This window comes from Dendrobates tinctorius, unplaced genomic scaffold, assembly GCF_039654945.1.
Source record: "Dendrobates tinctorius isolate UK_male_01 unplaced genomic scaffold, ASM3965494v1 ptg000196l, whole genome shotgun sequence".
Taxonomy (NCBI): Eukaryota; Metazoa; Chordata; class Amphibia; order Anura; family Dendrobatidae; genus Dendrobates; species Dendrobates tinctorius.
Window position 1 is genome coordinate 13752061 of NW_027361863.1, and position 23232 is coordinate 13775292.

The window sequence follows — 23232 nt, forward strand, 5'->3', positions numbered from 1 at the left end:
GGGGGGGGAGCTTGGGGAGGCACCAGCTTGGTCTATATAACGGACATCGCAGGGCTGGGTCAGTGTGCCAAGATGTCCTCCCCAGGAGACTCTGTAGTGCATCCATAGGAGGTGGAAGTGCAGATGCACAGTAATAGCAGGAGCAGCAGTGGACGCTCTCCTGAGGAAAAGTGTGAGAAAAGCAGGAAGTCTGTGAAATCTTCATCTCAGGCTGTGCCTCTGCCTCCAAAAACGGTACAATGCTGACAAGCTTCACTGGGTTAGTGTTACAGAACTCTACCTATTAAGCTGATTGCCCCTTCTTTCTATGTGCCCCTTCAGATTAAAAAATCTGGGAAGTCTAAGCTTAGGGAATGTGCTCTGTGCTCACAGCCCCTTACTGATTACCCCAGGCTATGTCAAACCTGTATAAGTAAGACTCTGGAGGAAGAATCATCCGTCAGAGCGAGTGATATAAGGCTCATGATTAGAGAGGAGCTCCAGTGTTTCAAGAGCTTAGATAGAGCTAGAAAACGTAGGTCCAGCGTAAGGAGAGATTCCCCTGTTTCAAATCCCTCTTCTGACGAGGAGGAAGTTGAATCTACCGATTCCTCTCAGGCATCATCATCATCTGAGGAAGAAGGTCATTCATGCTTCCCCGTTGAGAGTGTCGATAATCTCACTCAGGGGACCATGGGGATTATGGACAAAAAGGAGGCTAAAACCACGCAGGAGGTTATGTTCGCTGGCCTCTCACAGAGGAAAAGGCAAACATTTCCAATAATAGCCACAGTAAAGGATGTGGTTAGAAAGGAATGGGAGAAGCAAGGACAGAGAGGGTTTCCTCCTTCGAACTCAAAGAGGAGATACCCCTTTGATGACGACAACCTAACGACTTGGTCTAAGGTGCCTAAGGTAGACGCCGCTGTATCTTCAACCTCAAAGCGCACCACCCTGCCCGTAGAGGATTCCGGGATTTTGGCTGACCCCTTGGATCGGAAGGCTTACACGCTTCTTAAAAGATCGTGGGAGTCATGTACAGGGGCCTTCAAGCCAGCTATCTTAAGTACTTGTATGGCTAGATCAGTGCTGGTTTGGGTGGAAGAATTAGAGGAGCAGATAAAGTCTGGGGTCTCTAGAGACAGGATACTGTCTTCTATCACTTTGATCAGGGGAGCTACGGCTTATTTGGCGGATGCCTCAGCAGACTCCTTATGACTACCGGCCAGATCGGCTGGACTGGGTATTGCTGCTCGGTGTGCCTTGTGGCTAAAGGGCTGGAAAGGGGATACGCAATCTAAGTCAAAACTATGCGCAATTCCATGCCAGGGTGAGAACTTGTTCGGCAATGTGCTTGATGACATCCTGACCAAGGCAGGGGAAGAAGGAAGGGGTCCCCTAATCAATTTCTCCCGTCCTACAGGAGGGCCTTCAGGAAGCAGCCGTTTGGTAGGAAGAGGTCCTATAGAAACCAGGATTGCTGGTGCAATAGAGAGACCAAGCAGAAAGGTGCCCTTTTCAGTGGGTCTTCCTCCAAGGACAGAGATAAGTTCTGCTAGTCCTGACCCTCTGGTGGGTGGCAGGTTGTCATTCTTCTGCCAGGAATGGGAAAAAATAACACCTAATCCCTGGGCCTTAAGCCTTGTATAATCTGGCTTGAAATTGGAATTCAGCCGAGTTCCCCCTAACTCCTTCATATTGACTTCTCTAAAGTCTCCAGCACAACAGGAGGTGTTGGAGTTGGAAATTAAGGGTCTACTATCTAAGCATGTTCTGGTAGAGGTCCCGGCAGACCAAAGGGGGAGAGGTTTTTATTCTCCTTTATTTTTGATTTCTAAGCCAGATGGTTCATATTGAACCATCATTAATCTGAAGAAGGTAAATAACTTTCTACGGTCCCATACCTTCAAGATGGAATCTATAAGATCAGCCATTAAACTTTTGTTTCCCAAATACTTCATGGCGGTTCTGGACTTGAAGGATGCTTATTATCATCTACCAATACATGCAGAGTTCCAGCAATATCTCAGAGTGGCCGTCGTCATGGAGGGTCACATCAGTCATTTTCAGTTTACGGCAATGCCTTTTGGGCTATCCATGGCTCCTCGGGTCTTCACCAAGCTGATGCTGGAGGTGATGGCTTATGTGCGGCTGAAAGACATATCGATAGTTCCATACTTAGATGATTTCCTGGTGATGGGAGAGTCTGCCTCCCAATGTGAAGATCGACTTGCTGACACAATTTCATCCTTGCAGGCTTTAGGTTGGATGATCAACTGGGTCAAGTCCAGACTGGTCCCGGTAACTATTCAGTCCATCTTGGGTCTTTATCTAGATTTTGTAAGTCAGAGATCTCTCCTCCCAGAGTTAAAGATGTTGGTATTAATGCAAAAGTGAGGGCAGCAATAGATAACCCTCAGATGTGTCTTAGAGAGGCTATGTCCCTCCTGGGCTCCCTTACATCCTGCATTCCAGCAGTTCAATGGACCCAGTTTCATACTCGACATCTGCAGCATGAGGTCCTCGAAGAGGAGGAGCGGCTACCGGGTAGGCTGGATGACAAAATAACATTGTCTTTGGAGGTAATTAACTCCCTATCATGGTGGCTAGATCGAGATAATCTCTCTAATGGGGTTCCGTGGGTGGTCAGACCCTCGAGGGTGGTTACCACTGATGCTAGTCCCTTTGGCTGGGGGGCTTATTTAGGGGATAGCTTAGGGTACCGTTACACTTAGCGATGCACCAGCGATCCCGACAACGATGTGGATCGCTGGTGCATCGCTAAGTGGTCGCTAGTGAGCTGCCACACAGGCAGATCTCACCAGCGACATCGCAGGGGTCGGGGGTCGCTACTTACCTGTCAGACGCAGTGATCCTGACGTCCTCCCGCCCACTTCCAGAAATGGTCCAGGACGTTCTCACGCGACCAGCGATGAGCAGCTGGGAGCCAGTCGGAGGTAAGTATCAGACATAGCGATATCGCTAGCAATTACGCTGCTACATCACAAAATCGGTGACGTTGCAGCGATATTGATAGCGATATCGCTATGTGTAACGGGCCCCTTAGTCCAGGGTCAGTGTTCCATAGAAGAGGCGAACGACTCCTCTAAATTAAAAGAATTAAAAGCTATCAGTCATGCATTACATGAAGTTCTCCCACAGCTACACGGGTCTCATGTGAGAGTCATGTCGGACAATGCCACATCCGTCGCATATTTAAATTGTCAAGGTGTAACACGATCAAAGACTCTGATGTCTGCTATGCAGAGAATCCTCGAGCTGGCAGAATCCCATCTCTTGTCGCTGACAGCCCTTCACATAAGGGGAGTGGACAACTTCAGAGCGGACTTTCTCAGTTGTCTTACCTTGCATCAGGGGGAATGGTCACTCTGCCATCACATCTTCAGAAAGATAGTGGACTTATGGGGGCTTCCGGAAATGACCTGTTCATTACTACAGCCAACAAACAAGTCAGAAGGCTTGCCTCTCTGAACAGGGCAGACCGGCCGGAGATGGTTGATTCCCTCCAGTCCCCTTGGCCTTTCCATCTGGCGTATGTGATTCCCCTGATGGTGGTACTCCCATTGGTCATCAGGAAGATCAGGGAGGAGAGAGCGAGGGTGATCCTCATCGCTCCGTTTTGGCCCAAGAGGCCTTGGTTTTCATGGCTCAGAGCCATGTCCATTTCTGACCCCTGGAACCTACCATCCGATCCGAACCTGCTCTCTCAGGGCCCATTCCATCATCCTCAGGTGAAGGGTCTATACTTGACGGCGTCGAACTTGAGAGGCAGTTAATAAGGCTAAGGGGGTTCTCTAGCAACCTGATTGATACCCTTCTGCAGAGTAGGAAAGAATCCACAACAAGAATTTATAGTAGAGTGTGGAGGAAATTCCTTAAATTTCATACGGGGGCCTTCTCTAATGAGGTACCTATTAACGCCATTCTGGAATTCCTGCAGAGGGGTTGGGAGCTGGGTCTTTCAGTTAATACACTTAAAGTTCAGATTAAAGCCCTAGGGGCCCTGTATGATCACAATATTGTGGGGGATAGGTGGGTTGTACGATTTGCTTCAGCATTTGAGCATAGCAACCCGGTGCACATTACTCACTTACCCCCTTGGGACTTAAACCTGGTCCTTGATGACCAGACAAGGCCTCCGTTTGAACCCTTAGACTCAGTTTCATTAAAACTTATTTCACTGAAGATGGCCCTGTTAGGCTACTTTCACACATCAGGTTTTCGGCGTCAGGCGCGATCCGGCGTCGTGCCGGAACGCCGGATCCGGCAAATGTTTAGTAAAACCGGATGTGACGGATCCGGTTTTCTGCCGGATCCGTCTTTTTCTTGACAGACAAAACCGGATCCGTCTCATCCGGTTCATCCGTTTTTCTACCCGTTTTTCGACGGATTACGCCGGATCCGGTTTTTAAAATTGACCCTTGTGGCCTTCCGAACGGGATTGGCTACTGGAAAACTATATATAGCATGTTCCTACAGCCCTTCTTTGACAGGTTGTAGAGGAGAAAGTGCAAGTTGGAGAGAAGAGCAAGTTACTGGCGAAGATGGATGTTGTCATTGGAAATATTTTGAAGAATTTGGCGGATTTTATAGCGGAGGCGAATCGTTTGAGGGTGATTGTTCTGGAGAAGGAGAGAGCGAGACAGCAGCGCATCAGGCATCGTAGACGACGTTTGTGGATCCACCCCATCACAGCCAAGAGAATGACGCGTGGGGTCTATTCTACACTCTGCATGGACCTTCGACGAAACCCGGATAAATTTTTTGGATATGTTCGGATGAAAATGGAGAATTTTGATTACTTGGTGGAGCGCATTGCACACCTCATAAGAAAAGCGGACACCTATTGCCACTTCTCTGTTTCACCCGCAGAGCGTCTGATGGTGACTTTAAGGTAAGCCACATTTATTGGATGTGATCGCATCAGAGCACACTTTCACTGCAATCTTGTTGGTGGTAGTTTGTATCTCCAAGTGTTATAGCTGAGTTTTGGTATGTAATGCTGTGATTTAAAACTAATTTATTGTTTTTTAATTCCCCACAGATTTCTTGCAACTGGAGAATCCCTTTCGTCACTGCATTTCCAGTACAGACTCGGGATTTCCACCATATCTGGAATTGTGAAGTACACATGCCGTGCACTGTGGGACTCCTTAGCTGAAGAGTTTTTACCAGAGCCCACAACAGAGAGGTGGATTGAAATTGCTGACAAGTTTCAACAGATATGTCAGTTTCCCAACTGCTTGGGCGCTGTGGACGGGAAACATATCCGCATTGTAAAGCCAGCTGGATCGGGATCGGAATATTTCAATTACAAGAAATATTTTTCAATTGTCCTCATGGCCATCGCTGACGCGGAATACAAATTTATTGCGGTTGATATTGGGGCCTATGGCCGCTCCAATGACTCTCAAGTTTTCAAACTGTCTGCCATGGGGCGTAAACTGTATGGAAACACCTTCCAGTTCCCACCACCTAGACCGCTGCCGCAAACATCTGGTCCACCTATGCCATTTGTCTGTGTAGGGGATGAAGCCTTCCAGCTGTCAGAACACCTTTTGAAACCGTACTCTAGCAGAGGATTGACAAGACCAAAACGCATTTTTAATTACCGCCTCACAAGAGCAAGAAGAATGGTTGAATGTACCTTTGGTATTCTGACAGCCAAATGGCGGGTCCTATTGACTGCGATCAACCTCAAGACAGAAACTGTGGACGAGGTGATCAAAGCGTGCGTGGTACTCCACAATTTTGTTATCTGCAAGGAACCCATTTCCATTGAGGACACCTCTGAAGAAACCACCTTGCAAGATTACCATGACATTACCACTAGAAGTTCTGTGACGGTTTCAGTAATGAGGGACAATTTTGCACTATACTTTATGTCACCTCAAGGCAGAGTACACTGGCAGGATGACAGAGTGTGAAAGATTTGTGCCCTAACCAAACTTGTGTACCTTCTGTACCAACAGTATATACCTTTGCCAACCAAAGTTGGCTATCTTGTCATGGTCTCTATTTTTAGCTTTAGGCCACAGGTGTGTACCTGGTTGTGTTTTATGCAAAGTATTTCACCTTTTAACAAAAGTTGTGTACATTGTTAGGAAATCACCAACAATAAACACAACTTTTTAGGTGAAATACTTTGCTTCAAACACAACCAGGAACACAACTGTGGCAAAAAGCTAAAATTTACCCACAGTTATATACCTAGTTTTGAATACCATTTCACCTTTTAAATACCCTGTATTTAACCTTTTTCGCCGCAGAAAGAAATGACAGACAACCAGTGTAAAATAATTTAACTTTTATTGAAAAATGTTTTTTTTAGTAAACTTTTTAAAAATGTTAATAAACTTGTTTAATAAAGCTTTGAAACCATAAAACTGGTCATTTTTATTTAAATACACACATTATAAATCTGTGTAGTGTGTGGTGGAAATACTGCTGGAGGGGCTGCGGGACACTTCGACACTGGGAGTGTGGAGAGAGGACTGGGATCGTGGTGGGGAAGGAACAGTTAGAGGTGAAGGTGTGGAAAAAACTACAGAATGGGTGGACATGTGGGAAGCAGAAGAGGTGGTGGGTGGTGGAGTGGAGGGTTGGGCAGGGACTGTAGGAGCAGATGATGTTGATGGCAAGTTGTATGGGGAAGGAGTTTGGTACGGGGCAGGTTGCTGGAAGTGGGGAGATGTCTGGTACGGGGCAGGTTGCTGGAAGTGGGGAGATGTCTGGTACAGGGCAGGTTGCTGGAAGTGGGGAGATGTCTGGTACGGGGCAGGTTGCTGGAAGTGGGGAGATGTCTGGTACTGGGGAGGTTGCTGGTACTGGGGAGTTTGCAGGTACTGGGGAGTTTGCAGGTACTGGGGAGGTTGCTGGTACTGGGGAGGTTGCTGGTACTGGGGAGGTTGCTGGTGCTGGGGAGGTTGCTGGTGCTGGGGAGGTTGCTGGTGCTGGGGAGGTTGCTGGTGCTGGGGAGGTGGATGGTATGTAATAGGAGGGGGAGGATGGAAAGTGGCTGGAGGGGGTGTAGATGTAATAGGAGGGGGAGGATGGAAAGTGGCTGGAGGGGGTGTAGATGTAATAGGAGGGGGAGGATGGAAAGTGGCTGGAGGGGGTGCAGGTGGAGGAACTACTGTGGTGGGAGGAGGAGGTTGGGAGGTAACTTGCTGGAGAGCAGCGTGGCATGAATGCATTACATGCATCTGCTGGGCAGGAGAGAGCGTTTCCATGCGCTCCACAACAGACCTGAAAAAGGTGTGGTTTGGCGAAGATCTTGCTTCTGAATGCATGGTTTGCAGAAGTGTCTTCACCTCCAGAATGCTGGAGTTGATCTGCTGATAGCCTGCGGAGATTTGCTCTGACAAGACTTTTAGACAGTTCTGGAAAGATGCATTCAGATGCAAGAACTCTGGCGCATAAGTCTTTTCCTGACCCCTCTGCCGCTGCCGCCCAGTACCCGCAGGTGTACTAGAGGTGGCAGGGGCAGAAGGGTGGGGTAAAGGGAAAGCGATCTCCTCTCCAGCAGCTTCATGTAATGTAGGCGGCCACGATGCTCCTGTGCTGGTGGATGGGACAGATGGGTCGAATGTGTGGGAAGGCTGGGAAGGTGCAGATGTACCGGGGCGGTCGAAGTGTCCCTCGGTGCCGGTCTCCTCAGGGATCGCCTCAGAAGGGTCCAATCGTGCAGGCTCCCGAGTGCTGCTCACCGTGCTGTGGAATAAAGAGAAAAAAAAACAATTAAAATAGTGACATGGTATGGCCCTGGCTGAAAAAAAAAAGTTACATCTAAACATTTTTTTGTCACATGTGGTGTGTAATATTTACCTTCTGGTGAGCATTGTCTCCCGGAGGAACGACAGGGCTCGTGCGTACTTGTACTTGCTCCTGCGTCCTCCAGATCCACTCGGGGCCCGCATCTCTTTATTGAACTCCTTGAAACGATCCCTCACAGACCGCCACCGCTTCACAATTCTCTCCCCTGAAACGAGAAAGGACAAAGTGGTTAGTATACAACATCAGTGTTTCCCAAACTCCAGTCCTCATGGTCCCCAGGGGTCATGTTTTCAGGATTTCCAAAGTAAATAGAAATCCTGAACACATGATCCGTGGGGACCACGAGGACTGGAGTTCGGGAAACACTGGTTTAAATCAAGCAACCGGTACTGTATATACTTACGCTCTTTAATCTGGGCCCGAGCTTCGAGGTCCTCCCAGTGGTCCACAAGGAGCGAACAGATTTCCTCCCAGAGTCGTCGGGTAACGATCAGGTCAGCGTGGTGGCGGTCAGCCATATTCCAGAGCGGCTCCCTTTCTCTGACGAGATCGATGAGGCGGTCCACATCAATCCCTCCATCCTCACCGTCAGAGTCGGGAGCAAGCTGTGAAGGCTGTTAAAGAAAAAGACAAAAATAACATAATTAGCCTCCACAAAAGAAATGAAATAAAAAGTGCAAAAAAAACAAAGCAAAAATATTTATACTTACACGCAGGTGACCGCCGCGTTGCTGTCGCCGACGACCCTGGGAGGCACTGCGAGGACCTCTTGGCCGAGCACCAGATTGGGAAGACTAGAGAAGAAAACAAAAAATGTTATGTCTTTGGATGTAGGCATTTGTTTGCTGTGTGTGGTCTGCAGAACATTGTTTTCTATGTGTTGTGTGTAGTGTGATGTTGTGTTTCTGCGTTTGATGCAAAAAACTTACCAATTGTGAGCCCACTCCAAGTGTCTGTCCACCCCTTCCTTCTTCTTCTGGGAGCTCCTCTTCATCTTGTGATTCCTGTTTTGAAATAAAAGGCAATGAATACACATATATTACAGAGATGATGGATTTTGGAAATAAAAACTTACCGTCAAACGCTGACGATGCGAGGGAGGGCTCCCAGAAGATGTGCTGTCTTCCTCAAGGCCAGACTCCATGGCTGTGGGTGGTGTTGCTGCTGCTGCTGCTGCTGCATCTATTGGGCGGCTGTTGAATAAAGAGAAACAAAGGGCCAATGAATATCTTGATATTCCATAGCCCTAGTTTGGAGGAATGGGGGATTTGATAATTACCGTCTCTCATCTGCTGCTGGACTCCCCTCCCGTTGTTCAGCATGCTGCTCCATTTGGGGTGGTGCTGATGGTGCTGCTGCTGCAGATGTCTGCTGCCTTCTCCTGCTCCTGGTTCTTGGCTTGGGTGGCATGTTGGGTGTGGCTGAGGGTCCCATTGTCTTGCTTTTATATATGTCCTGTGGGCAGAGCTACTGAGCATGCTCAGACCAAAGAAACCGGATCCGGCTGTCGCCGGATCAGGCGCACTGCGGCGCTCATAGGCTTTCATTGTATGAAAAAGCCGGACACGCCGGATCCGGCGTGTCCGGCTTTTTCGCCGGAGACAAAAAACGTTACAGTAGCCGTTTTTTCCAGACGCCGGATCGCGTCACATTGCCGGATCCGGCGAAAATCGGATGAAACGCATGGCCATCCGGCTCGATCCGGCTCTAATGCAAGTCAATGGGGGGGAAACCGGATCCGGCATTGCATTTCGCCGGATCCGGTTTTAGTCAAAAGCGCCGGATCGCGCCTGACGCCGAAAACCTGATGTGTGAAAGAGGCCTTAGTTGCTTTAACGTCTGCTAGGAGAGTGAGTGACATTCAGGCTCTATCAATTGACCCTCCCTTCCTGTTATTTTTTCAGGATAGGATAGATTTGAAGCCAGACCCTTCATACCTCCCTAAGGTAGTGGCCAGATTTCATAGAAATCAGGAGATCTTTCTTACCTCCTTTTCTGATAATCCTTCGACTCCGGAGGAGGAGAGATTTCACACCTTTGACGTGAAAAGAGCTGTCCTGAGTTATATAGAGAGAACTCATCCCTGGAGGCAGAGCAGGGGTCTGTTTGTGTCCTTTCAGGGCCACGGTAAGAGGTCTGGAGTCACGAAAAGCACCTTGTCCCAATGGATCAGAGATGCAATCTGTCTTGCCTACTCAGCAAAAGGTGAAAGTCCACCTGATGGAATAAAGGCACATTCGGCATGGACTATGGCATCCTCCTTGGCTGAGAAGGCGGATGTTCCGATTGATCTTATATGTAAGGCTTCAACATGGTCTTCACCATCTTTACTTTATAGTCACTATAGGCTTGATTTGTCATCATCCTCTGACTTAGTTTTCAGAAGATCTGTCCTCAACACCGTGGTCCCTCCCAGATGATGGTTCTCTGAAAGTCTCTCAGTGGGTGCTGTCGTGGTGAGGAGAAAAAAACGGATTACTTACCAGTAATACTCTTTTATGGAGTTCACGACACCACCCACTCACTTCCCCCTCCTATTGTTTTGTGGATGTACATCGTTCACTTTGGGTGATGATTATATATATATATATATATATATATATATATATATAGTTGTAAATGATTAAGTGCAGTAAATGCATTTTTTCTAGGCTGTATTGTGCATAAATATGTGACTTCAGATTTTGTATTAGTCTAGCCTGATGAAGAGACCTGAGTAGTCTCGAAAGCTTGCAATGTATTACCATCTTTTCAGTTAGCCATTAAAAGGTATCAACTACTGAGGACTCTCAATCCTGAATATTTTTAAGTGCAGTAAGATACTTTACTATGGCAATGGATTAAATCTGGTTTGGCAGTTCCTCTCATTCTCTGTAGTTCAACTGAGGGGGCGAGGGGGACCACCCCTTTTATTTCTGTAGGCTTCCTGTTCCTAGGGGCGGATCCACTCTCTCAGTGGATGTTGTCGTGGACTCCATAAAAAAGTATTAACCGTAAGTAATCTGTTTTTTTTGCATCAATATTAGCCTTTAGTGTATGAAACCTGTGCAGTTGCAAATGGGCCATTACATGTCAGTTCTGAAGAGCTCATGGCCCTGGTGGGCTTACAAGAAAGTAACCATCCTCAATTGTACTTGCTTACAAAATCCCAAACATCTTTCATAAGCCTTTGCCATGCTTCCTTACCTTTCGAAAACTCTTCCAATTACCATTTTAGTTACTTGTACTCAAGTTCGAAGAAGAAAAATTCTCGATTAGTAAGATATGCTAAATTTATTTATTTTCTTTCTGGTGAGTTGTAGACTATGTTGCCCAGAAGAGGGTCCTGGACATTGTTCTGCTGGTCCATGCATAAAACAATATGAGACTCCTCCAAACCTATATTGTAATGTATGGAGCATGCAGTGCCACGTTATAGTCCTGCCCTATAACACTGTATTACATCATTTTATTACTGGGATTCAGGCGGTACCAGTTATAGCTTTGCATCTAGCGTTCCCTGGATGTTGTACCTACTTGATGAGTTTTGGGTTGTGATTAGCCCTGACTGGATCTGCTTTATGATGTTAGTCTCAGTTTTATATTTCTTATTTCAGATCTTTTCTAGATTTTTTAGGATTTTATCTGTCACCAAATTCTCTGCAAAAAGATTTCTTACAATGGTCCATACATTTTCCAGAAAATTAATCCTATGAGCCTCTGTGGTCAATGGCAAGTCCCAAGCTGAAATTGCAATAGATGAGTGACGTTATTAGTATGATGTCAAGTCTGATATCTGCTAAATCTTGCTACCATGGGGCTCAACTTAAGCAGGCACTAATTGGTCATCTGAGGCAGGATTATGGGGGCATAAAAGGGAATCACTACGGGGTCACCTGTAGAAAGCATTATTTCGGAATATAAGGCAGGAATAATGAGGCCATCTGAGACATGAACTATGGGTATATCTGAGGCAGGTAATATGGGGCCAACCAAAGCAGCCACTATGGGGCCATCTGAGACAGGTATTATGGGTCCATCCGAAGCAGGTATTATGGGGCCATCTGAGACAAGAACTATGTGCATACCTGAGGCAGGTAATATGGGGCCAACCAAAGCAGCTACTGTGGGCCATTCAGGGCAGGTATTGTGGGGCCATCTGAGGCAGGCACTATGGAGCCATCTAAGGCAGGTGCAATGGATCACCTGATCAGGTACTATGCGACCATCTGATTCAGGTAATGTAGGCCCATCTGAGGCATGTACTATTGGGCCAACTGAGAAAAGTAAAATGGATCATCTGAGGAATGTATTACAGGGCCATCTCGGGCATGAATTATAAGACCATCTGAGACATACTATGGGGCCATCAGACGCAGACTAACATGGTGGTGTCTGAGACAGTTACGCTCCTGTTCACCTATAATTCCATTTTCCAATTCTTTGATATAACTCGACCTTCCCTTGAAGGTCCTGATGATTGACCAATAGACTTTCTTCTTTTATTTCTGGAAACTTTTTTTTTTCTGCACATAATTAAAGCGAATGACAAAAACAAGTTGAAGACGATGCTGAAGACTGAATGTCTTTTACTATATTTCATAATGAAACTACAGATGTAATATCACAGAAGAGACTTTAAAATGAGAGAAAGTCAAGTTGATCATAGGAGTCAAATTAATTTCTTTGTGCTGTAGATATAAGGTAACTACACGAGGAAAGCTGTGAATTTTCCTTGAAGTTCTTGTATTTTTTCTTGCTGGAATTGTCTCATCTGCGCAGTTTTCATAGATATATCAGTCTTACAGTTTGCAAACAAAGTGCTACAACTTCTCTACTTGGTGCTGAAAGCATAATATCATGAAAGTTGATCCATGGGAAGGTACCAAGTTTATTCCTGGAGAAAGAAAGATAACCAGTTATGGTTGGATGGTCTAATTGTATCTTACTCTGTATTGACCACATGCATCTACTAACATATGAAATAACCAAAACGGGATGAAAACGGGTATATATTAGTTCCTATGATGTGTAATATCTCCATCTCATTGCTGTCCAGAGCCATCTCATCCCTGTGCCACCCAACGACATATTGAATTGGCTTGACTGACTAACAAACTGCACTAATGGCAAAAAGGGTGCGCTCTACTGCAAAAAAAAAAATAAGAGGTGCTCAGAAGTAAGACGTTCTCTTCATATATTCAAAATACACTTCGCCATTCATACTGCAAAATCAAGAATAATTTTATTCAACGACCTGTGTGAAAAATAGTTGAATTCAGAAAGGCAACGTTTCGACTTACTTATGGATCTCTTCTGGACCTAATTATTTTATTCTATGTGGCTATGATTTCTTCAATCCATGGATGATACTAGATGAATATTTAATGTATGTCATACTATACTAATTTTGTAATTATTATTTATAAAAATTATCCCTCATAAATATGATCAATTTTTGTTTCGTTAAATGTGATATTTCGTTTTTTCTTTTTTAATAAATTTGCAAAAAATACTACATTTCTGTTTTTTTTTTTCCGTCAAGATGGGGTGCAGAGTGTACATTAATGAGAAAAAAAATGATTTTTTTTAATTTACCAAATGACTGCAATGAAACAAAGAGTGAAACATTTAAAGGGGTCTCAATACTTTCCGTACCCACTGTATATACAGAGATACCTTGAAAAGGCCTGATGTGGCCTAAAGGTTGGCTTTCTGAATTTCTGTTTTTCACATGAGTCGTTGAATAAAATTATTCTTGATTTTGCAATTTGAGTGCGGAAGTATATAACCTACTGCAATATCTCATAGGATACCGATCACTAAGCTTTGCCATACACCCATTACCATGGATTTGACAATCTCAAGGAACCATTCCCTACAGTCCTTCTTCATATCTGGGTCTTCTAGGCCTTGGTTACCAGATCTTTGGCTTGATTGACTTTGCTCACATTCTACGGTGGTACCACATACCCCTATCTGTCCAACTCTGAGAGTGACTTCTTCAGTGCTTTCGGTCAAGCTTCCAGTATCCATCACTTTATTATTTTTTTTATTTATTGGTCACAAGATGAGCAAATCTGATGAAATTTGAATTTAACAGATTCACTTAAACTCTGCTGGGAAATTCGAATGGCATTCAATGGTCTCTGCAGACTCCAGAGAATAATATATGTAGGGTTTAAAAAAGAAAACCATACTCAATGCTCACCAACCCTTACAAGCTTCTATGTGTAGCTGCTCACCTGGACTTCTTGTCCTCTTCTAGGTGTCTCCAGTACTCTTCCATATTCACTGCGGTTTTTGGCAACTCTGATGCTGCCTAGACATCATGTGATATCATCTACATTATAACATGTGCATTGTGACAATGAGCATTGCTTTACAACCTCATGATGTCACACTGTCTAGTAAGTTTCAGAGGCCTAGAAGTCTACTTTGAAGATGAAAGAATACTGTAAGACCCTAGAAGATGACGAGAAGCGCTTAGAAGAGGAATGGAGGCTCCTAGAAGAGGACTGGAAAACCTGCTCTGAGGGACAGGTGAGGATCTGGAAAATGAAATTCATTTGGACTTATTTGTGATTCCAAGTATCAAATGTGGGGTACACAACCCCAAGACTTATGGAGGCAGCCTACTGGAAACGACACCTTCAGAAGATTGAAGAATTTCAGAATTTAATCTTCTATACACTTAAAGAGAGGACATGTCGAGACACTCAACTGTTCTTACCTCAAGTAAAGGTGAGCAGGGGTGGTAGTATGGTGCAGAAGCAATGTCTTCTGTAAATTAAAAAGAAAAAAAAAATTCCCGCAAATTATTGTCATAGTCTCAAGCAGACTACAAAGAAAAAGAAAACAAGAAAAAAAGCATTTTTTGACTTTAATGTTTCTTAAATTGGGAAAAACATTTGAATATCTTTTCTGATAAAATTTACTTAATTTTTTTTTGTCGCTCTTATATCCTTCTGTTTAGCAATATATGTTCATAGTACTATTTCCCTGTTAAACCCAGTGTAGATTGGGGAGAATAGTGTGACAGAGACTTTTTTCCCCATTGTCTAACCACTTAAATGCCTTAGTTAGCATTGACTGCAGCATCTAAGGGGGTCACAAGTTCAGAACCTGCCAAGTATGTCCCCTGAACACATCTACCACATGTGTAAGATAGTGAATCATTCCACAAGAAATAGACCCTAGTGATCAAAAATCAACTGTAAATTGAGAAGTCTTCTTCTTCATGGTCCTGTTGTATTAGAGACCTATTGGAAGATCCTCCATTAGGTTGAAAAATGGCTTTCAGAATGAGAAACACCCACTAACTCAGGTAGATGTGGGAGAATTATCATTGATGTTGTGCCCAATAATTTACAACAGTTTGGCTAAAAATTTGGTGTGATGTTTAATGTATTTATGGATTCTTGTTTAGTTTGCAAAAGAGAAGACTGAGAGGAGACTTAATAGCTGTCTACAAATATCTCAAGGGCTGTCACATTGTAGAAGGATCAACTTTATTCTCATTTGCACAAGGAAAGACTAGAAGCAATGGGATGAAACTGAATGGGAGGAGACACAGATTAGATATTAGAAAAAACTTTTTGACAGTTAGAGTGATCAATGAGTGGAACAAGCTGCCATGAGAAGTGGTGAGTTCTCCTTCAATGGAAGTCTTCAAACAGAGGCTGGACAGACATCTGACTGGGATGATTTAGTGAATCCTGCTTTGAGCTGGGGGTTGGACCAGATGGCCCAGGAGGTCCCTTCCAACTCTATGATTCTATGATTCTTTTCTATATAAAAGTTGTATAATCCACAAAGGTCACAGTTGTCTTAAAATACGAGGAATAACTACAGTTCTGCTGCAACCATAACATGTTGAAAAAGTAGCATTTTGCACAAAAAATGCACATTAATGTGGATCCAAGAGAGAGCGACATGTCAAGCATGACATGTCGAGGTGAGGAGACTTTTAAGCCGCAATACTCCTCTGGGAAATATGCAAATTGTCTCATCAGAGAGGAAGAAGACTACAACTCTAGTGCCACCTATAGGAAGTAGCAATCCTAAAAGTCAATATTGACTCTCTAACGAGCCTTGCCACATGAACTAGGGTAAAAGCCCAAACCAAAATCTCAATTTGCAGACACTGTGTTTTGGAATATTTCTCCTTTCAGTGCAAAGTGTGAGATCTGATTTGGCTGAGACATTTGACAACATTGTTCTCCCGCTCTTATCTAACATTGTGCACTACCACGCTTAAAAAAGCCTGCTGGCGTAATTTACGACAAATTTATTATTAAGTTGCAACATTTGCTCATTATGGATTTTTGGAATTGAAGTGTGTTCGATAAAGATTTGGCAGAGATTGCGTAATTTTTTATTAATTTTGGGCATTGTTTTCTAAAGCGGGAAAGTGTCCCAGGGTTTGTCGTACATCTACGAGCAGTGAATTTCAGAAGATGCACGGAGAGATCTTACTTTATCATATAAGATAGATGCGTTACCTTCATAATAATAATCGCGGGCGATCACAGTGCCGCTGTGGTAGGCTAAAACCCGATTTTCCATGTACGATGTCACGGTGAAGCAGACTTCAGTGCCAGTACTGATCTGTACAATATAAAGGATGTTACACAATGTCATTGGAACCTTAAGGTGAATTTATCAGAAAGCCGGAAGACAGGTGAATACTCACAGGTTGCAGGTACAGATACACGTGATTCTCTTCATATCCATATTCGGATATTTTCTCTTCGAACACCAACTAAAAAAGAAGAAAACATAACTTAGTTTTATCCGAAGATGCAATGAAATTATGTTGAGGAGATCTCAAAGGGATTTTCCACAATCAAAATTCTGTAGCTACCTTATTGATTTCCGATTACTATGGCCCCCACTGATGGGACTCCCACTGATTATCCCGACCCCCCGTTCCTCACTTCATGACCACAATGAGAAGACATCTGAATAGAGCAGTGGTCAATCACTGGTGCCAGTTACTTCAAAGTGTCTGGTGCTCACGGAGGCATCCAAGCACCATACTCTTGCTATTCAATGTCTTCATCAGTCAAGAATCTAGATGACTTTGCCAACTTAAAAATTTTACTTTTAAGGTTATTTAGCTAAACAGGTCGTCCAGTACATTTCTTTTCACATAGCCCATGTTTTCATTTCCTGTTCTGTCCAGATGTCACCATATCCCAGAATTCCAAGCAGAGGAAGTTCACCGACCACCATATTGAGACATCCAAGTGATGGGTGTCTCAACATGGAAACCGCTGCTGGTACCAACAGCGGAACACCGTCGCACTACACACAAACACACACTCCATACACACTACTCACACTCACGCAGCCTCTTGCGCGGTACCACCAGCGGAACACCGTCGCACTGCGCCTGCGCGGATTCCGTGCAGGCGCAGTGAATCATTCGACTGATCAAGGCAGCAGATACGCGACGTGTGTACAGGCAGAGGAAATCGGTCACATTAAAGGGGTTTTCCCACGAGCGAAAGTTCATTTTAAAAAATGTGTCTGACCGTGTGCGGAGCATACCACAGCTCCTGGACAGGGGAGGAAGAAAAAGACAATACTGACATTACAGCAGGGGATCACAGAGGATTCATTTTGTGAGGTAAAATGTTTCACTGACTGTTTTTAAATAATATTTTACCTCACAAAATGTATCCTCTGCGATCTCCTGCTGTAATGTCAGTATTGTCTTTTGCTTCCTCCCCTGCCCAGGAGCTGTGGTATGTTCTGTACACGGTCAGACACAAGGGTGAGAGAGACAGAGCACAGGGGGGAGACAGCTCAAACGGGACAGCACATGAGGGGAGAACACAGCACAGGAAGGAGAGAGACAGCAGATAAAGGGGATAGTACATGGGTTAGACAGGTCAAAGAAGAGCGCACAGACAGGAGAAGTCAGCACATGGGGAAAGAGAGAGTGGATAGGTGGGTGAGCACATGGGGGGGAGAGATTATCATTGCTGCAAAGCCTGCCCCCATCGTGACATTACCGCCCTCCCGATGCCATAGCATCAGGCCTCCATCTAGTAAATAGTATAAAAACAAACCAAGAAAAAAAAACAAAAACATACCTGACAATTTTCCTATATACTGATCTTCAGGTATCCCGTCAGTCTTTTCTTATGGGTGGGGATAATGTGAACAATGCATCACTGCTGCGGCTCTAAATTGTCTGCAGCGGTCATATGAAAGCTTGGAGATTAGCAAGGGTCTAGGGGAGTGGTACTAACGGGGATCACCAGGTGAATGGCTTTTTTTAATTATTGGACCATGAAAGGGCATAGAGTGCAAAAAAAAAAGAAGTACTGGACAATCCTTTAAATTTAGCAGGCAAGCTCTTGACTTCTATTTTACCCAAACTTCTGATACTTACTTTGTTGACTGAGCTTCGATCAGTTGGATATCCAGTCATTTCTTTAATGTCAACTAATATCATATTAGTCCTCTCTCGACTTCCATAGTAACTAAAAATAAGAAAAAAATAGACCATATTGCAGAATGTCTGCTATTGGCATCCAATACATTTTTACTATACCGTACTTTCGAAACTTATTCTTGACTTGATCCCAGCATTCTATAAATTCCCATTGAATTGCACAATTAAAACCACCTCCATTCCCTTGCTGAATTTTTTTAAATTATTTGCAATACTTGGATCAGCAGCTTGTCTCAAATCATGTACTACTAACCCTGATATGCCTGGCTTAATGTGTTCACACTCTCAGCAGAGAATGGAGGCAAACAGCTCACGCCGGACAATGTCTGCTGCATGCTCCAATGGACCCCTCATGGACATCCACATGCCAATTTTTGTGACCTTTTTATATATGAAGTTAACCGATTCCAGAATTAAGGTGAATTTGGTAGCAGGCCTCTGTATATCTGGGATGGACCATTACATTACGTAGATTTTGACAAAGTTAATGCAACAGCAGTGATAGGCGTTGATCAAGTAATGAGCTATAGTCTGTGCCTTGTCCACTTCCTCAAAGATCCAGTGATGGTTCCTCCTCTTGGCAGAGGAAGAGGAGACAACATCAACAACACATTGAGTCCAAACTAAGTCCTCTTTAGGCCAGCAAGAGCATGGTAAGTCTGAGCACCGAAGACTCAGGAACAGGCAGCAGCCGATCAACTGAAGCACTCCTAAACTTTGGGAAGGTTTAGACACTTTATGCACAAAGTTCAATTGTGAAAAAGGATCTGATGGAGATCCCAATAGTGCAAACACCCAAAGACACTCCACACAATTAGGAAGAGGTCAAAGAGGGATAGTGATACTAGAGAGTGGGAATTAGTGACCCTTGTTAATCAGCATTTGTAACCACGCTTTAACTCATCATTAATTAATTTATGATATGTGATGGGAGTCAAAAACAGCGTGAGCAATGTAGGCTAAGTTCACACTAAATTTTTGCATTTCACGTAAGGCAAACTTTTTTTTTACAGTTCTTTTCACTTGTTATCTTCTACATCTTATGAAACTTGTATATCAACAAACTTTGCATAAGTCAATAGTGCAGGCGATTTTAAAGAAACTTTGTAATGCTTCTCCTCAGAGAAATCAATTTTCTTCCCCACTTTTCAGTCACTTTTTACCCCTCTCCCCGCCTCTTGAACTTGTCATCCATTGTGTAAAACAATTTAAAGTCTGTCGAAGAGATGAACTGTGAGTGTCATGCGGCACAGCCTATTATTTTCTATGGAGGTGAAATAAAGAACAGAGAAGGGAACAGACAGAGGCAGAGAGAAAACCATCATGCAGAGCTTTAGAACAAGTGTTTTATCTCACTGGAGAGCTTGATTCAGATCAAAACAGCTCAGCTCTGCTGCTTGAATCTGTGAGCTAAAAAGGGAATGTAGAGCAGGAATCCTGCATTCCTGGACTGTGCTGTGTATGGAAAAAAATTCCCCTGAACTCTTTCCATGACCCTTGGCTTAATTGCTCAACTCAAGTATTCTAAAAAAGGGCTGGACTCCCTTTTTCGTCCCAAAGCAGACACATAGCCCTCCTTTATGGGCGATTTTTACCTACATAAGATGAAAATAATACATAATTTAATAGATTTACAGTGGGGAAAAAAAGTATTTAGTCAGTCAGCAATAGTGCAAGTTCCACCACTTAAAAAGATGAGAGGCGTCTGTAATTTACATCATAGGTAGACCTCAACTATGGGAGACAAACTGAGAAAAAAAAATCCAGAAAATCACATTGTCTGTTTTTTTTTCATTTTATTTGCATATTATGGTGGAAAATAAGTATTTGGTCAGAAACAAAATTTCATCTCAATACTTTGTGATATATCCTTTGTTGGCAATGACAGAGGTCAAACGTTTTCTGTAAGTCTTCACAAGGTTGCCACACACTGTTGTTGGTATGTTGGCCCATTCCTCCATGCAGATCTCCTCTAGAGCAGTGATGTTTTTGGCTTTTCGCTTGGCAACACGGACTTTCAACTCCCTCCAAAGGTTTTCTATAGGGTTGAGATCTGGAGACTGGCTAGGCCACTCCAGGACCTTGAAATGCTTCTTACGAAGCCACTCCTTCGTTGCCCTGGCGGTGTGCTTTGGATCATTGTCATGTTGAAAGACCCAGCCACGTTTCATCTTCAATGCCCTTGCTGATGGAAGGAGGTTTGCACTCAAAATCTCACGATACATGGCCCCATTCATTCTTTCATGTACCCGGATCAGTCGTCCTGGCCCCTTTGCAGAGAAACAGCCCCAAAGCATGATGTTTCCACCACCATGCTTTACAGTAGGTATGGTGTTTGATGGATGCAACTCAGTATTCTTTTTCCTCCAAACACGACAAGTTGTGTTTCTACCAAACAGTTCCAGTTTGGTTTCATCAGACCATAGGACATTCTCCCAAAACTCCTCTGGATCATCCAAATGCTCTCTAGCAAACTTCAGACGGGCCCGGACATGTACAGGCTTAAGCAGTGGGACACGTCTGGCACTGCAGGATCTGAGTCCATGGTGGCGTAGTGTGTTACTTATGTAGGCCTTGTTACATTGGTCCCAGCTCTCTGCAGTTCATTCACTAGGTCCCCCCGCGTGGTTCTGGGATTTTTGCTCAACGTTCTTGTGATCATTCTGACCCCACGGGGTGGGATTTTGCGTGGAGCACCAGATCGAGGGAGATTATCAGTGGTCTTGTATGTCTTCCATTTTCTAATTATTGCTCCCACAGTTGATTTCTTCACTCCAAGCTGGTTGGCTATTGCAGATTCAGTCTTCCCAGCCTGGTGCAGGGCTACAATTTTGTTTCTGGTGTCCTTTGACAGCTCTTTGGTCTTCACCATAGTGGAGTTTGGAGTCAGACTGTTTGAGGGTGTGCACAGGTGTCTTTTTATACTGATAACAAGTTTAAACAGGTGCCATTACTACAGGTAATGAGTGGAGGAAAGAGGAGACTCTTAAAGAAGAAGTTACAGGTCTGTGAGAGCCAGAAATCTTGATTGCTTGTTTCTGACCAAATACTTATTTTCCACCATAATATGCAAATAAAATGAAAAAAAAAACAGACAATGTGATTTTCTGGATTTTTTTTCTCAGTTTGTCTCCCATAGTTGAGGTCTACCTATGATGTAAATTACAGACGCCTCTCATCTTTTTAAGTGGTGGAACTTGCACTATTGCTGACTGACTAAATACTTTTTTTCCCCACTGTATATACCCTTGGAAAAGTAGTTGAAATATGCCATTGAGACATCAAACGCTTGTGCTAAGCCCCACAAACAGATAAGACTATCGAAGAGTATGGCTGACTGTCTAATGTGTATGGGGGGCCCGGACAATTTATTATGGAGGGAGATATCAATTCTACAAGTCTAATTTGTAACTGCTGATCTTCTTGCAATCTAGGAGATAAGCCACTGGCAAGCATGTCTCACAGTGACTCTCATAGAGAACACAGGAATCCTTGACTGAAGGAGCACTCCTCTGTATGGGAGAGACGTCCAAGATAGCTGCCGGCAAAACAGACGCCTGAATCATAGTTTGGCTGACAGTCATCTCATGTGTATGGCGGTCCTTATAAAAAGGTCAAAATGAAGGAAAAAAATGTATTTGAAGATAAAGCTTGGAGAACATATCTATTGTGACCCACATTCAGGATCTCCAACCGTTAGCCGTGTTACAGCAGCTACATGATGTGGCTCTCATTCGGCAGGAACAAACATATCCATACAATAGGCAGGTTTCAATTAACGGTAATGCAATGCTTTAATCCCGTTGTGGCCGAGCTGCTGTTTCCATAAATTACAGCTTATTGCTGAGCATCAAATAGCAGGACAGCCAGAAATGAATTTATATATGGATGCCTCTTAGTATAATATTTTCCAAAGAGTAAGAACTGTGCCCGTGGAGACTTACCCCACACAAATTTCAACGCCAATGACCTGAGCGATGCCTTTAGTGCAGGTTCCGTTTTGAACAGCAACATTCACGTATAATTCGCTCCCTTCATTTGTTGCCTTGGTGTTGAAATAAGAAATTAACTGCAAAGGAAAAATCAAGGTCATTATTTATTCCTACAATCTGAACATGTGAATCCCTCTTCGAAAATTTAAGCCCTGCCTCCGATCCAAACAACTTCCCACATTGGGATATATTTGCATAAATGCTGCCTTTATGTAATATGTAATGTTACAGGGTATATTTACTAGATTCCATGATATTGCGTTGATCCAGAGAGCTAGTCTGATTGTCGTATGTGGAGTCGGGAAGGAATTTTTTTCCCCAATGTGAAGTTTACTGTTTGCCACATGAGTTTTTTTTGTCTTCTTCTGGATCAACATGTTAGGATAGGATATGGGTTGAACTAGATGGACTTAAAGTCTCCTTTTAACCTTAAATATTATGTTACTATGTTTCAATGGAAATTACTGTGAAAAATGGTAAAATCTGAAAAAATACGGCAGGCCTAAAAGCTAAAGAAAATTCTCTAGACAGAAATGTTTTTCTAGTTGCACAGTTGCACCAAACATTGTGTGATAGTCTGCTCAAAGTGATGAAAAGAGGTTTTGAAATCCAGCACAGTGAATTAAAAGCAAAAATTTTTTATTGTGACTTCATTAAAACAGTAGCATCGACATGAAAACTACTAACGCGTTTCGAGTCTGGCTGACTCTTAACCTCTTCCCGACCACCCACAGTAGATAAACGGCGCTTGCTGGGCTTTGTGCAGCACCGACGTTTATCTACTGTCGGCGGTTTTGTGCCCCCGGGACCCCCACATACCTTACAACGTGGGGATCCCGGTGCACAATGCATGCTGGGACCCCCGACGTCGAGACCTGATTGGTTCAGGTCCCGATGACGTCAGCGTCACAGCAGCCAATGGGAGCGATCTCACTCATTGTAACGCGGCTTCTCCTCTGATCTAACACTGACAGATGATCAGAGGTGAAGCAGAGTTACTGTGTGACTAGATCGCTG

General features: G+C 43.9%; 2 protein-coding genes across 2 annotated transcripts in view; both read right to left on the reverse strand.

Annotated features, from left to right (window-relative positions):
- Positions 1-6292: 6292 nt before the first annotated feature.
- On the reverse strand, positions 6293-12206 carry LOC141056194 (uncharacterized). The gene is made up of 4 exons (XM_073552900.1): positions 8487-12206; positions 8180-8390; positions 7828-7981; positions 6293-7713 (listed from the first exon to the last, which is right to left on the reverse strand). Exons 2-4 carry the CDS (start codon positions 8292-8294, stop codon positions 6414-6416), a joined length of 1569 nt encoding a protein of 522 aa, XP_073409001.1. The 5' UTR covers positions 8295-8390; positions 8487-12206; the 3' UTR covers positions 6293-6413.
- A 121-nt stretch (positions 12207-12327) lies between these two features.
- Positions 12328-23232, reverse strand: part of LOC141056193 (ovostatin-like) — a 78327-nt gene continuing 67422 nt past the window's right edge. The window contains exons 32-37 of the mRNA XM_073552899.1: positions 22168-22292; positions 18161-18251; positions 16451-16519; positions 16260-16365; positions 14489-14538; positions 12328-12652 (exon numbers count right to left, since the gene is read on the reverse strand). Coding sequence (XP_073409000.1) covers positions 12647-12652; positions 14489-14538; positions 16260-16365; positions 16451-16519; positions 18161-18251; positions 22168-22292 — 447 coding nt within the window. The 3' untranslated portion in view covers positions 12328-12646. The remainder of the gene's footprint in view (positions 12653-14488; positions 14539-16259; positions 16366-16450; positions 16520-18160; positions 18252-22167; positions 22293-23232) is intronic.

Coding starts and splice junctions, on each gene's coding strand:
- LOC141056194 (XM_073552900.1), bottom strand. CDS start 8,294: ATGGCTGACCGCCACCACGCTGACCTGATCGTTACCCGACGACTCTGG. Junction 7,982..8,179: donor TCGGGCCCAGATTAAAGAGC/GTAAGTATATAC, acceptor TTCTCGTTTCAG/GGGAGAGAATTGTGAAGCGG. Junction 7,714..7,827: donor GAGACAATGCTCACCAGAAG/GTAAATATTACA, acceptor TTTATTCCACAG/CACGGTGAGCAGCACTCGGG.